At 31.6% G+C, this 12,748-nt stretch overlaps 1 protein-coding gene and 1 pseudogene across 1 annotated transcript; both read left to right on the top strand.

Moving 5' to 3' along the window:
* Positions 1 to 672: 672 nt before the first annotated feature.
* On the top strand, positions 673 to 3,075 carry LOC126723917 (pentatricopeptide repeat-containing protein At1g08070, chloroplastic-like; annotated as a pseudogene).
* A 4,689-nt stretch (positions 3,076 to 7,764) lies between these two features.
* Positions 7,765 to 9,833, top strand: LOC126723915 (pentatricopeptide repeat-containing protein At1g08070, chloroplastic-like). Its single transcript, XM_050427919.1, has one exon. The coding sequence runs from the start codon at positions 8,141 to 8,143 to the stop codon at positions 9,758 to 9,760; it is 1,620 nt and encodes a 539-aa protein (XP_050283876.1). The 5' UTR covers positions 7,765 to 8,140; the 3' UTR covers positions 9,761 to 9,833.
* Positions 9,834 to 12,748: the final 2,915 nt, after the last annotated feature.

Here is a 12,748-nt window from a genome sequence, read left to right on the forward strand (position 1 = left end):
TTGATTTTTTTTTTTAATTAGACTATCATTAGGAAAAAAAAATGTATTTAAGAACTATTTTGTTTATTATTATTTGTGCTGGCTATGGCATAACCCAAATAGAAATGATCAAATTCATTTCGTATCTCATATTAACAAATTAACGCAAAACACAAAAAGAATTTTAAAATATAAAAATAGATAAACACTAATAATGTCCAAACTCCACACAATCGAAACTTAAAGCAAATTTTTTTTAGTAAAATTACTTACTTATTTTAGAATTTATTATTACTTTTTATTTAATAATTTTGTTTAATTATTTTTTAAAAAATATTTAGCTTACGTATGAATCTTCATCAAGCTTGCACGAAAATAATACTAGTGATAGTAAATTTCACTAATTAAATAACAGGATCTATGTTCACATCAGGATCAGATTATAGAATACACGAATATTGGAGTTTTAGAATATTCATAAATTTTAGAGAATACACAAATATTGAAATTTCAGGATATTCATAAATTTATGAGAATACGCAAATAGATAAAAATTCAATTATTTTTCAAATATAAAATTTAAAAGTGGACATATTAATGTATAAGATTTCTCTAATTCTTATTTTTATTTCACTGTTACACATCACAAAAGCATACCCAAAACACAAAACACTGAAACACACAAACAGACCGTCCTATTAGTTGTAGTTCTCCTCCGAATCAAAGGGGTCAAATTCATTTCCTTTCTTCGTTAAGCCCTGACAGTAAGTGCACACTAACAAGCAGCTTTCTGCTTCTAAAATATTGAAAATTCGGCTTATAAGTTTAGCCACAAAGCGCCCACAAAGGCTTGTTGAAGAAAAACTCATTGCGCTCTTGCAGTCATGTAAGGCTCTAAAACAACTCAAACAAATCCAAACCCAGATAATTACTCACAGCTTCCTACACAATAGTGACTACTACTACTTCATCGCAAGAAGATTTATCACAGCTTGTGCTGAGCTCAAGAAAATGGCTTATGCACGCAAAGTGTTCGATCAAATTCCTGACCCGCCGAATGTTGCGCTGTGGAATGCAATGTTCAAAGGGTATGCTCAAAATGAGTCTTATAGGGAAGTTTTAGTTTTGTTTGGTAATATGAAGAGCTTGGATGTGATGCCCAATTGCTTTACTTTCCCTATTGTTTTGAAATCTTGTGGGAAAATTAATGCATATGTGGAAGGCCAGGAAGTGCAATGTGTGGCAATAAAGGGTGGGTTTAGAGCAGACCATTTGTGGGAACTTCGTTGATTGATATGTATGCGGGCGGGGGAGCAGTTATAGAGGCTTACAAGGTGTTTGGTGAGATGGTTGAGAGGAATGTAGTTGCTTGGACTTCGATGATTAGTGGGTATATTTTGTGTCGTGATATGGTTTCTGCACGGCGCCTTTTTGATTTGGCTCCTGAGCGAGATGTTGTGTTGTGGAACACTATGGATTTGGGTTATATTGAATTGGGTGATATGGTAGCAGCAAGGAAGCTTTTCGATGAGATGCCTAACCGAGATGTGATGTCTTGGAATACGGTGTTGAACGGTTATGCGAATAATGGGGATGTTGAGGCGTGTGAGAGGTTGTTTGAAGAGATGCCTGAGAGGAATATTTTCTCTTGGAATGGATTGATTGGAGGGTATGCCCAAAACGGGAAATTCTTTGAAGTTATGGAGACATTCAAAAGGATGCTAATTGAGGGTAATGTGCTTCCTAATGATGTCACATTGGTGATCGCATTGTCTGCTTGTTCAAGATTAGGAGCTCCTGATTTAGGTAAGTGGGTTCATGCGTATGCGGAGATTAATGGATATAAGGGAAATCTTTACATTGGGAATGCTTTGATTGACATGTATGCAAAATGTGGAATTATAGAAAATGCTGTTGATGTGTTCAAGAGCATGGGTAGAAAGGATTTGATTACGTGGAACACCATAATCAATGGCATAGCAATGCATGGACATGGGAGTGACGCCCTTAATCTGTTTTGTGAGATGAAAAATGCTGGAGAAACACCAGATGGAATCACCTTCATAGGTATCCTGAGCGCTTGTACACACATGGGCTTAGTAGAATATGGCTTTTCATATTTCCAGTCAATGGTTGATGATTATTCAATTGTGCCTCAAATTGAGCATTATGGTTGTATGGTTGATCTGTTTGCCCGAGCTGGTCTTTTAGACCAGGCAATAGAGTTTGTGAGGAAGATGCCCATGGAAGCAGATGCTGTTATTTGGGCTGCCTTACTTGGGGCATGTAGGATTTACAAAAACATTGAGTTGGCTGAAGTGGCTTTTGACCAGCTTATCAAACTTGAACCGAAGAACCCCTCAAATTTCGTTATGCTGTCAAATATATATGGGGATCTTGGGAGATGGAAAGATGTTGCACGACTAAAAGTTGCAATGAGGGATACAGGGTTGAGAAAATTGCCAGGATGTAGCTTGATTGAGGTCAACGATTCTGTTGTTGAGTTCTATTCCTTAGATGAGAGGCATTCTGAGAGAGAGGAAATCTATAGAGCCTTGAGGGGGTTGACAAAATCGTTAAGATCATTTGAATATCTACCAGACCTGATGGAACTTGAGCAGGGAGGTTAAAGATAACGGAGGGTTAAAGCAAACACTTTTACTATATCATAAACACTTTATAATAATAAATAAAAAACAGGTGCCAACGGGGGCTTGGCTCAGCTGGGTATGGTTCGTTCGCTCTGCCTAACACGCTCAAGTTCGATTCTCGCTACCAGCAGGAGTCCGTTGGTGAGTATCACATCCCTAAACGTGTGTGCTGGGTTTAATATAACCATAAACACTCCCATTTTTTATTCTCAAAAATAAAATAAAATAAAATAACAGGTATAGTATATATTATATATAAATAACCTTTGCTGTATTGTATCCTTCATTTTTATAATCTGGAAGGATGGTAACAGACCAAGCTGGAACCATATATTGATTCCCTTGAAAATTGATTGTAGCATCGGTGGTACTGTTTGCATTCCCCAAAAAGCAACTTGAAGATTCATTGGTTGCATATATAGTGGCCTAATTCAGATATATAATATGTCAAATTTTTGTACAGAATTACAGATTTTTATGTTGAATAATTAAAATGGTGTGTGTCTTACCAGAACAGAATTGTTGAAGTCAATGGTAGAAGCATTCCCATGAGTAAGAGTCATTTCCATTGACTTCAAAACCGCATGCAGTTGTTTCAAGTGTCCCCATTTTGGTTGATTTAAATTTCCTGTGATTATGATAAATTAAGAATTATATAACTTATTTAAAACTATGTATGTATAAAAACCAAAATCTTAATGTAAAATAATATATATATATATATATATATATATATATATAGTTACCATATTCATCAAGAGGAGCATCATATAAAAGAATAGATTAAAAATCTATTGTTTTTAATCTTAGATTAGCTATTGCGCGTAATTTGAATGTCCCTATGAAGAACTTGTTAATACTTTCTGAGTAAGGGAAATAAGGAAAAGCAACAATGGCTTCAATTTTGGCGATGGCAATAGAACAAGCTATAAGATTGAGAGAACTTCCAGTCAATTTTACGAAAGTTCTCCTACTGGTCTAGTACAATGTTTGTTTGTATAACAAACATCAAACGCACCAGATAGAATCCCACACCGATTGGATGTTACTGATTAATATTATTTGGGGGTTAGAAGAAACAACCGTCTTTACCCTTTGGAAGACTTAAAAGAGGAGAAAGTACAATTAAATTTTACTGTATCGTAAAAATCTAGAAACAAAACCATTAATCTAAAAACAAAAAACCAGATGAAGCCACCAATCTAGATCTATATTTCTAGCAACTAAACAAAACCAAGATCTAAGATACAAATAAATACATTAACAAATTTCTATGAAAATAGATCCATTAATAATGTGTTGAGCAACACATACAACAGTAAAAGTAAATACTTGGCAACAATAGATAGTCCCCTTCAAACTCTTCTTTTTTTTTTCTTTTTTCTTTTTTTTTTCACGTGTGAAACCTAGATAGAAACTTATTAATGAATATATCAACAAAGTTGTCTATCCTATTTATGTTATTTTGGCGGGAAGAGATATGAAGGAAATATCTCAATTGCTTAAATGATAAAGAAAAAGGTTTAAAATTGGCAATTTATAAAAAATGCAATTTCCTTTAAGTTTTGAAATCTGAGTACCCACCTGTTTTAAAGAGAACTCACACTCCCACCAAAACGGGTTGAGAGGAAATCCTAGCATTCGATTCTCTAGTGTAATTTGCAACCAGGTATAGGAATCTTTAAACATTCCTGAGAATCTTAAAACATTACCTCGTACTAAACGCCACATAAAGGTTTCTGATGGCACTTGGTTTTGGAGCTCCCTACAATTGGGGTGCAAAGGCACCTCGTGGATTTTGTGATTAAAACAGGTTGGATATGTGATCTGGTTGGGATGGGTAAATCTCTTTGGGCAGTTCAAGTTAGGTTTTTTCAAGTTTAGCTAAAACTTAGAAGCCTACTATTGGTTTATTCCCAATTGGGCCAAATCCAAGATACAAACTGTATAAGGCTAAAATTGCAAATATATACTTTAAGGTTTGGCTCAGTTGCAATTTTAGTATAAAAACCATTTTTTTTTTTAACATACTCACTTTTCAAAATAACTCATATCAGATTATTTACTTTACACTACATTTCAATAAAATATCTATTTTCCTTGAATTTATAAAAAATTTCTTTCTTTATACACTATAATCATCATCCATTACTTTCCTTTATTAAAATAAATACAAAATGAATAGTGTGGTTATTGTAGAAACTATGTTTTTTTACACAACTTTGCATAACCTGATATGGGTGAATTTTAGGCTAAGCTGGCTAAAATGTGATACTTTTTCTATCATACAAGCACTCATGTGAGTGCTCTTAAGTCCCCAATTGCATAAGCTAAAAATTAATTTTATATTATTTGTTAAGATATATTTCCTCAAATTAAGGGATAATATTTAACAATTGTTTAATTTAAGTAAAAATTATCATTTAAACTTCAAAAAATTTAAATTCTATTCAAACTAAAAGTCTATTATAAAAAATTCTATACTTTAATCCCAAACAACAACCCACGTTTTCTTTCTTAAAAAAAAAAAAAACCATGTTTTGACTTCTACTCCAACTAAAAGTCTAAAGAACAAATAATTAATATATTATTTTTTTATGATATAGTTCCTCAAATTAAGGGATAATATTTAGCAATTGTTTAATTTAGATCAAACATATCATTTAAACTTCAACAATTTTAAATTATATTCAAACTAAAAGTCTATTATAAAAAATTCTAAACTTAAATTCTAGACAAAACCTCACGTTTTCTTTCTAAATATAAATAAATAAATAAAAACCTTTTGACTTCTATTATCAACATCTTAAGAACAACTAATTAGTAAATTAATTTATATTATTTGTTATGATATATTTCCTTAAAGGAATAATATTTAACAACTGTTTAATTTAAATAAAACTAAAAGTCTATCATCAAAATTTTCTAAACTTAAATGCCGCACAACCCACTTTTTTATTTATTTATTTTTTTAACAAGTTGCATCTTATTAAATTAATATTTTATTAGGATATTAAGCTAAAAGACTCTTGACTAAGGGATCGATAAGATTTAAAAATTATTTAATTTAGATAAAATTTTATCAATTAAGTTTTAAAAATTTAAATTCTACTCCAACTAATAGTCTATTATCAAAATTTAAGAACAAATATATATATATATATATATATATATATATATATATATAAAGTCATCGCTTTTTGATATAATCACTCTTAACCAATAAAGTCATCCATATAATTAAATCCCACATATTACACTCCACTTTTTTGTATTTTTTTCACTTTTTTTTTCCCTAAGTTGCAACTTACACTTATTGTTCATCACGCTTATTGATTTAATTTATTAAATTCAGCTTACTTATTATTCTTTACTTCTGAATTTGCAACTTACACTTATTGTTCATCACGCTTATTGTTTTAATTTAATAAATTCAGCTTACTTATTATTCTTTTCCTCTGAATTTGCGTGAAGGATATTATGCCAAATGAAATTCACTATAAAGAACACTGGCAACTCCACGTTCAAATCAGAGTGGTCACAAGACTACCCTGACCTGGAAAAAATATTATATATAAATTTTCAAATTTATGATTTTTTAATCCTTAAAAAATATTTGTGACCACCCTAAATTTTTTTAGACCCAATATAATTAAATTATGGATAAAATTTGGTAACAAACTTGGTTTTGAACTTAGACTATAACTCTAGTCAATTTTTTTTTTAATAATTATTATACATGAATTTTGACAAATCTACAAATAGATTACATTTTCTTCTTATATCCTCTATACTTGCAAAAATTTCAAGAAGATAAAAGAATAATAATTATGTCATCAATTAAATATTTAAATTTCGAGTTTTTTTAATCTAAAATTACACATAAAAATTAAATTTATGGATCAAAAATATCAGACAATTGACATGAAATTTGATATATGTTTTAATAACATAAAGAACATGCAATTTAACAATTTGATTTTCAAAATATGTGGTCATGTTAATTTATTTAATGAGAGTTGTGGCCTTAGGGTACAATTAAATTTGTAGCCAAACTTTGTCCTTAAACTTTAGTCCCCTTAACAATATATTAGGTCCTTACAAACAAAAAGAAAAATCCCAATAAATTTTTTATCTAATTAAAATTTTGATAGATATGTAACTTGCAACATTAGTAATGAAACTATCATACAAAAATTTCAAAATAAAAAAATTTGTAGAAAGAAATTGTAAGACTTTATGTATTTGTGTGTGTGTTTATTTATTAATTTATTAATTTATTAATCAATATATGAAGTTCTCTTTTAATTAAATTTTGTGTAATTTAAGTTTTTTAATGACCACTCTGGAAAATATTCTTAGAGCTGCTATTGATAAAGAAGCAAAACAATGGACACCCATTTAAGTTCTTGATTCTATTATGTATTTTTTTTTTTTTTATATTCTCAATTTTTGAACTCTTTTGTGTATGTTTTGATTTTGGGTTTTGATTATTATATTTAATTTTTGAGTCTGTTGATTTTTTTTTTTAATTAGACTATCATTAGGAAAAAAAATGTATTGAAGAACTATTTTGTTTATCATTATTTGTGTTGGCTATGGCATAACCCAAATAGAAATGATCAAATTCATTCTGTATCTCATATTAACAAATTAACGGAAAGCACAAAAAGAATTTTAAAATATTACAATAGATAAACACTAATAATGTCCAAACTCTACACAATAGAAACTTAAAGTAAATTTTTTTTATTAAAATTACTTACTTATTTTAGAATTTATTATTACTTTTTATTTAATTATTTTGTTTTAATTATTTTTAAAAAAAATATTTAGCTTACATATGAATCTTCATGAAGCTGTACATCGCACGGAAATAATACTAGTAATAGTAAATAATTTTGCTAATTAAATAATGGGATAGGTTCACTTCAAATAAGAAAATACGCAAATATTGGAGTTTTAGAATATTCATAAATTTTTGAGAATACATAAATATTGAAATTTCAGAATATTCATAAATTTTCGAGAATATGCAATTAGATAAAAATTCAATTATTTTTCAAATTTAAAATTTGACATATTAATGTATAAGATTTGTCTAATTCTTATTTTTATTTCACAGTTACACTTCACCAAAGCATATCCAAAACACAAAACACTAAGACACACAAGCAGACCATTCTATTAGTTGTAGTAGTTGTAGTTCTCCTCCGAATCAAAGGGGTCAAATTCATTTTCCTTTCTTCGTTAAGCCGTGACAGTAAGTGCACACTAACACACAGCTTTCTGCTTCTAAAATATCGAAAATTCAGCTTATAAGTTTAGCCGCAAAGCCCACACAAAGGCTTGTTGAAGAAAAACTCATTGAACTCTTGCAATCATGTAAGGCTCTAAAACAACTCAAACAAATCCAAACCCAGATAATTACTCACAGCTTCCTACACAATAATGACTACTACTACTTCATCGCAAGAAGATTTATCACCGCTTGTGCTGAGCTCAAGAAAATGGCTTATGCACGCAAAGTGTTCGATCAAATTCCTGACCAGCCGAATATTGCGCTGTGGAATGCAATGTTCAAAGGGTATGCTCAAAATGAGTCTTATAGGGAAGTTTTAGTTTTGTTTAGTTATATGAAGAGCTTGGATGTGATGCCCAATTGCTTTACTTTCCCTCTTGTTTTGAAATCTTGTGGGAAAATTAATGCATATGTGGAAGGCCAGGAAGTGCAATGTGTGGCAATAAAGGGTGGTTTTAGAGCAAACCCATTTGTGGGAACTGCGTTGATTGATATGTATGCGGGTGGGGGAGCAGTTAGAGAGGCTTACAAGGTGTATGGTGAGATGGTTGAGAGGAATGTTGTTGCTTGGACTTCGATGATTAGTGGGTATATTTTGTGTTGTGATATGGTTTCTGCACGGCGCCTTTTTGATTTGGCTCCTGAGAGAGATGTTGTGTTGTGGAACACTATGGTTTCGGGTTATATTGAATTGGGTGATATGGTAGCAGCAAGGAAGCTTTTCAATGAGATGCCTAACCGAGATGTGATGTCTTGGAATACGGTGTTGAACGGTTATGCGAATAATGGGGATGTTGAGGCATGTGAGAGGTTGTTTGAAGAGATGCCTGAGAGGAATATTTTCTCTTGGAATGGATTGATTGGAGGGTATGCCCGAAACGGGAAATTCTTTGAAGTTATGGAGACATTCAAAAGGATGCTAATTGAGGGTAATGTGCTTCCTAATGATGCCACACTGGTGATCGCATTGTCTGCTTGTTCAAGATTAGGAGCTCTTGATTTAGGTAAGTGGGTTCATGCGTATGCGGAGAGTAATGGATATAAGGGAAATCTTTACATTGGGAATGCTTTGATTGACATGTATGCAAAATGTGGAATTATAGAAAATGCTGTTGATGTGTTCAAGAGCATGGGTAGAAAGGATTTGATCATGTGGGACACCATAATCAATGGCATAGCAATGCATGGACATGGGAGTGACGCCCTTAATCTGTTTTGTGAGATGAAAAATGCTGGAGAAACACCAGATGGAATCACATTCATAGGTATCCTGTGCGCTTGTACACACATGGGCTTAGTTGAAGATGGCTTTTCATATTTCCAGTCAATGGTTGATGATTATTCAATTGTGCCTCAAATTGAGCATTATGGTTGTATGGTTGATCTGTTTGCCCGAGCTGGTCTTTTAGACCAGGCAATAGAGTTTGTGAGGAAGATGCCCATGGAAGCAGATGCTGTTATTTGGGCTGCCTTACTTGGGGCATGTAGGATTTACAAAAACATTGAGTTGGCTGAAATGGCTCTTGACCAGCTTATCAAACTTGAACCAAAGAACCCCTCAAATTTCGTTATGCTGTCAAATATATATGGGGATCTTGGGAGATGGAAAGATGTTGCACGACTAAAAGTTGCAATGAGGGATACAGGATTGCGAAAATTGCCAGGATGTAGCTTGATTGAGGTCAACGATTCTGTTGTTGAGTTCTATTCCTTAGATGAGAGGCATTCTGAGAGAGAGGAAATCTATAGAGCCTTGAGGGGGTTGACAAAATCGTTAAGATCATTTGAATATCTACCAGACCTGATGGAACATGAGCGGGGAGGTTAAAGATAACGGAGGGTTAAGGCAAACACTTATTAAAGTTTTAATTAACTTAACACTTAAAAATTAAATTTCTCATCTCTTGATTTTCTTAGTCCCCCTTTGGGATTAAATTTCTATTTTTTGAATATAGAGTTCCTTAAATGAATTCTTTTGCTTTGAAAATCTTGACTGATTGATAAATGTGGACGTGTATGTTTCCTAGGTTTTAATGATAGAAAAATTGTTCTCTCTAACTGTAGTTTCTTTCCTAAGATTCTAAGTTTGAAATATTGATAATTGAGTCTATGTGCTCACTAATTTTGGGAAACGAAAGCTTCGTTTAGAAGTCTAGTACAATGTTTTGCTTTAGGGGTTTTAAAATATTTCTTTAGATACATATATATGTTTAAGTGTTTGGTTTAAGCTCAACTTGATTTGATTTGTCCTTACTTGAGTATTTGAAAAATTACCCTCAAATCCTCTTTTAAACAAAAAAAAAAAAATCACTACTTTGAAACCTGGAAATATATCAATGCTTCATTTCAGTCAATTTTCTTGAATAGGTTTTTAATCAAATTTCACCTTTAGAAAGAACACCTTGTCTACAAAATATATGTTTTCTCTATTATTGTCTTATTTTCAACCGTAGTTTAATGGTCTAGAGCTTAACATCATTTTTTTTTTTTTTCATGTGGTTGGAAGAGTACACAATTTTAGTGGAATCTCTTTTTCACATTTTGTGTCATGTTCTCCATTGCTTACGTCTATAAACTTGGGAAATAGTTTTCTGGCCATTGCTGTCAGGCTTGAATAACCAATCCATGGCAAATTTTCACAATTCCCTGCCATTTTCAAACTTTGGCTAGCTTGAGGATGTAGCATGCATTGTCACTGCAGTCGTTCGTAATTGGCCTTATAGCAATATGCATTTGAAAGAATGAACTGAGCATAAAAGGTTAACTTGGATGAAGAGAGAGTTTATTGGGGTTACAATGCTGATATTAGGGTCATTTATTATTATTATTATTATTATTATTATTAGTTTATTACTCTTTTACTTGAAGAATATGGCAGCAACTGTAGAAAACGTACTTGGTTAGTCTGCAGATTGCTTGAAATTCCTCTCTATGTGCTCGGAAGCTAAGACCCACTTGGTAATATCTTTTTTTGTTATTTTTGTTGAAATCCACTTTAATGTCATAAATATTTGCTGTAATCCTAGAGCTGTGTATTCATAATGCTTTGGGGTCTTTAGTATTTGTTCTAGAGAAGATTGTTGTAAACTCTTTATTCAATAGTGGAAGATTTATACTGGACTCGGTCTTGCAGTTTTTCCCTTCCCATTGGATGGTTTAAAAAATTGATGTCTTGGTTGTGGATTGTTGTTGGATATTTCTGTTTGAGTTGATTATTGTGCATGCCTACTTCATTTCAAGCGACCATAGAATTTGTACAAAGAGTAAAAATTGAAAATAATTGCGCTGCATGTTATAGTGGTTTTTTCCCAACATAAATAGGGGTTTCATTCTCATAAGGGCAAAGCCTTGAGAGATATCTTGTGCAAGCTTGCTTGGGCTGCATTCATCTACCATATTTGGATGCAGCAAAATGCAAGAGTCCATAATGATCTGATTCATTATAGGGATAGGATCATATGGTTGATTAAAAATGATGTGGGAGCTAGAACTGAAGCTTGCAAAGGGGTTTTATGCTGTTTAGCTATAGGGAGCTTCTCACTCAACATATTCTGGTTGGGCCAATCGTAAAATGTGTCTGTGGCCCACTCATCATCTATATCTCTACTTCACAGATTGGGCCCTTTAGCCCACTAGTCTTTTTTTTTTTTTTTTGGATACAAGTCCACAAGTCTTGACTTCACGTACCATGCTTTGAAACCCATGAAATCCTACTACACAGTCTACATGCAATTACCTTTATGACCCACAAGCAACAATCAGGTCTCACTCACGGCCCATTTTGATTTAAAACATAGAAATCACATCACCTACTTTTATGGAAATCTAAATTCAAAAACAATCAATGGGTTACCCGCAAGTCTGCAACATTACCTAATTCATCACCATATATTTTATTTTATTTTATTTTATTTTATGTACGTATTCATCAGCTTTGATTGGGAATAATAGACACTGGTATTCATCACATTGAGGTCCACCATTCACATGGTACGTGATTCTTATTAGTTTCCTATGAATGAACACGATTGTCCTCATTTGATGAAGTAAGATTGTAAATTGTAAATGAGTGGAGTCAAGTTGAGTATTACAAATTCAAAATTAATTATTTAATTCGATGATTGTGATATTGTATGTCTGGTTGATGTTTTATGTATAAAACATTTATAACCTGTGTACATAGAAGCTGAATGATATATATGTGTGCGCGCGTGTGTGTGCGCGCACTCTAGATGATTTTTTTTTTTTTTTTTTTTTTGAGACTTCAATCTTTTTTCTGTCTCTAAAATTTGCACAAATTTATTTTTTTTCGTCACTATTTTTCATTCATAAATAGTTTAAAGATATTCTTTCAATAGTTTGGTGATGATAAAATAATATTTTACAAATTTATAATTGTAACATTTTCAATAATTTAGAAAATAAAAAATAAATCTTAGAATTAAAAAAATTATATTTAAATGGCTGAAGATAAATATGAATGAAATGATCAACAATATTATCCAAGTGAATTTAAAGAATTAAAATAAATAATTGATCAAATTTAATGTCTATTTAATTAGGTGCCACATAATTTTTGGTAGCTTCTATACTTAGCATGTTTCAAAGGATATAATTTTTTCTTTTGTTGATTTTATACTAAATACATGACAAATAACTAAAACCTATCTTTAATAAATAAATAACTAGATTTGTTGAAAAAGTTTTTAGTAAAGTCACAACAAATAAAAGTTTTTAGTTTTTAATGAATAAGACGAAGTCTATATACTCTATAGGCGCAACAAATTTGATATCTAGCGGAATTTTATTTTATTAC

This window comes from Quercus robur, chromosome 4 (assembly GCF_932294415.1).
Source record: "Quercus robur chromosome 4, dhQueRobu3.1, whole genome shotgun sequence".
Classification (NCBI taxonomy): domain Eukaryota; kingdom Viridiplantae; phylum Streptophyta; class Magnoliopsida; order Fagales; family Fagaceae; genus Quercus; species Quercus robur.

Coding starts and splice junctions, on each gene's coding strand:
- LOC126723915 (XM_050427919.1), top strand. CDS start 8,141: ATGGCTTATGCACGCAAAGTGTTCGATCAAATTCCTGACCAGCCGAAT.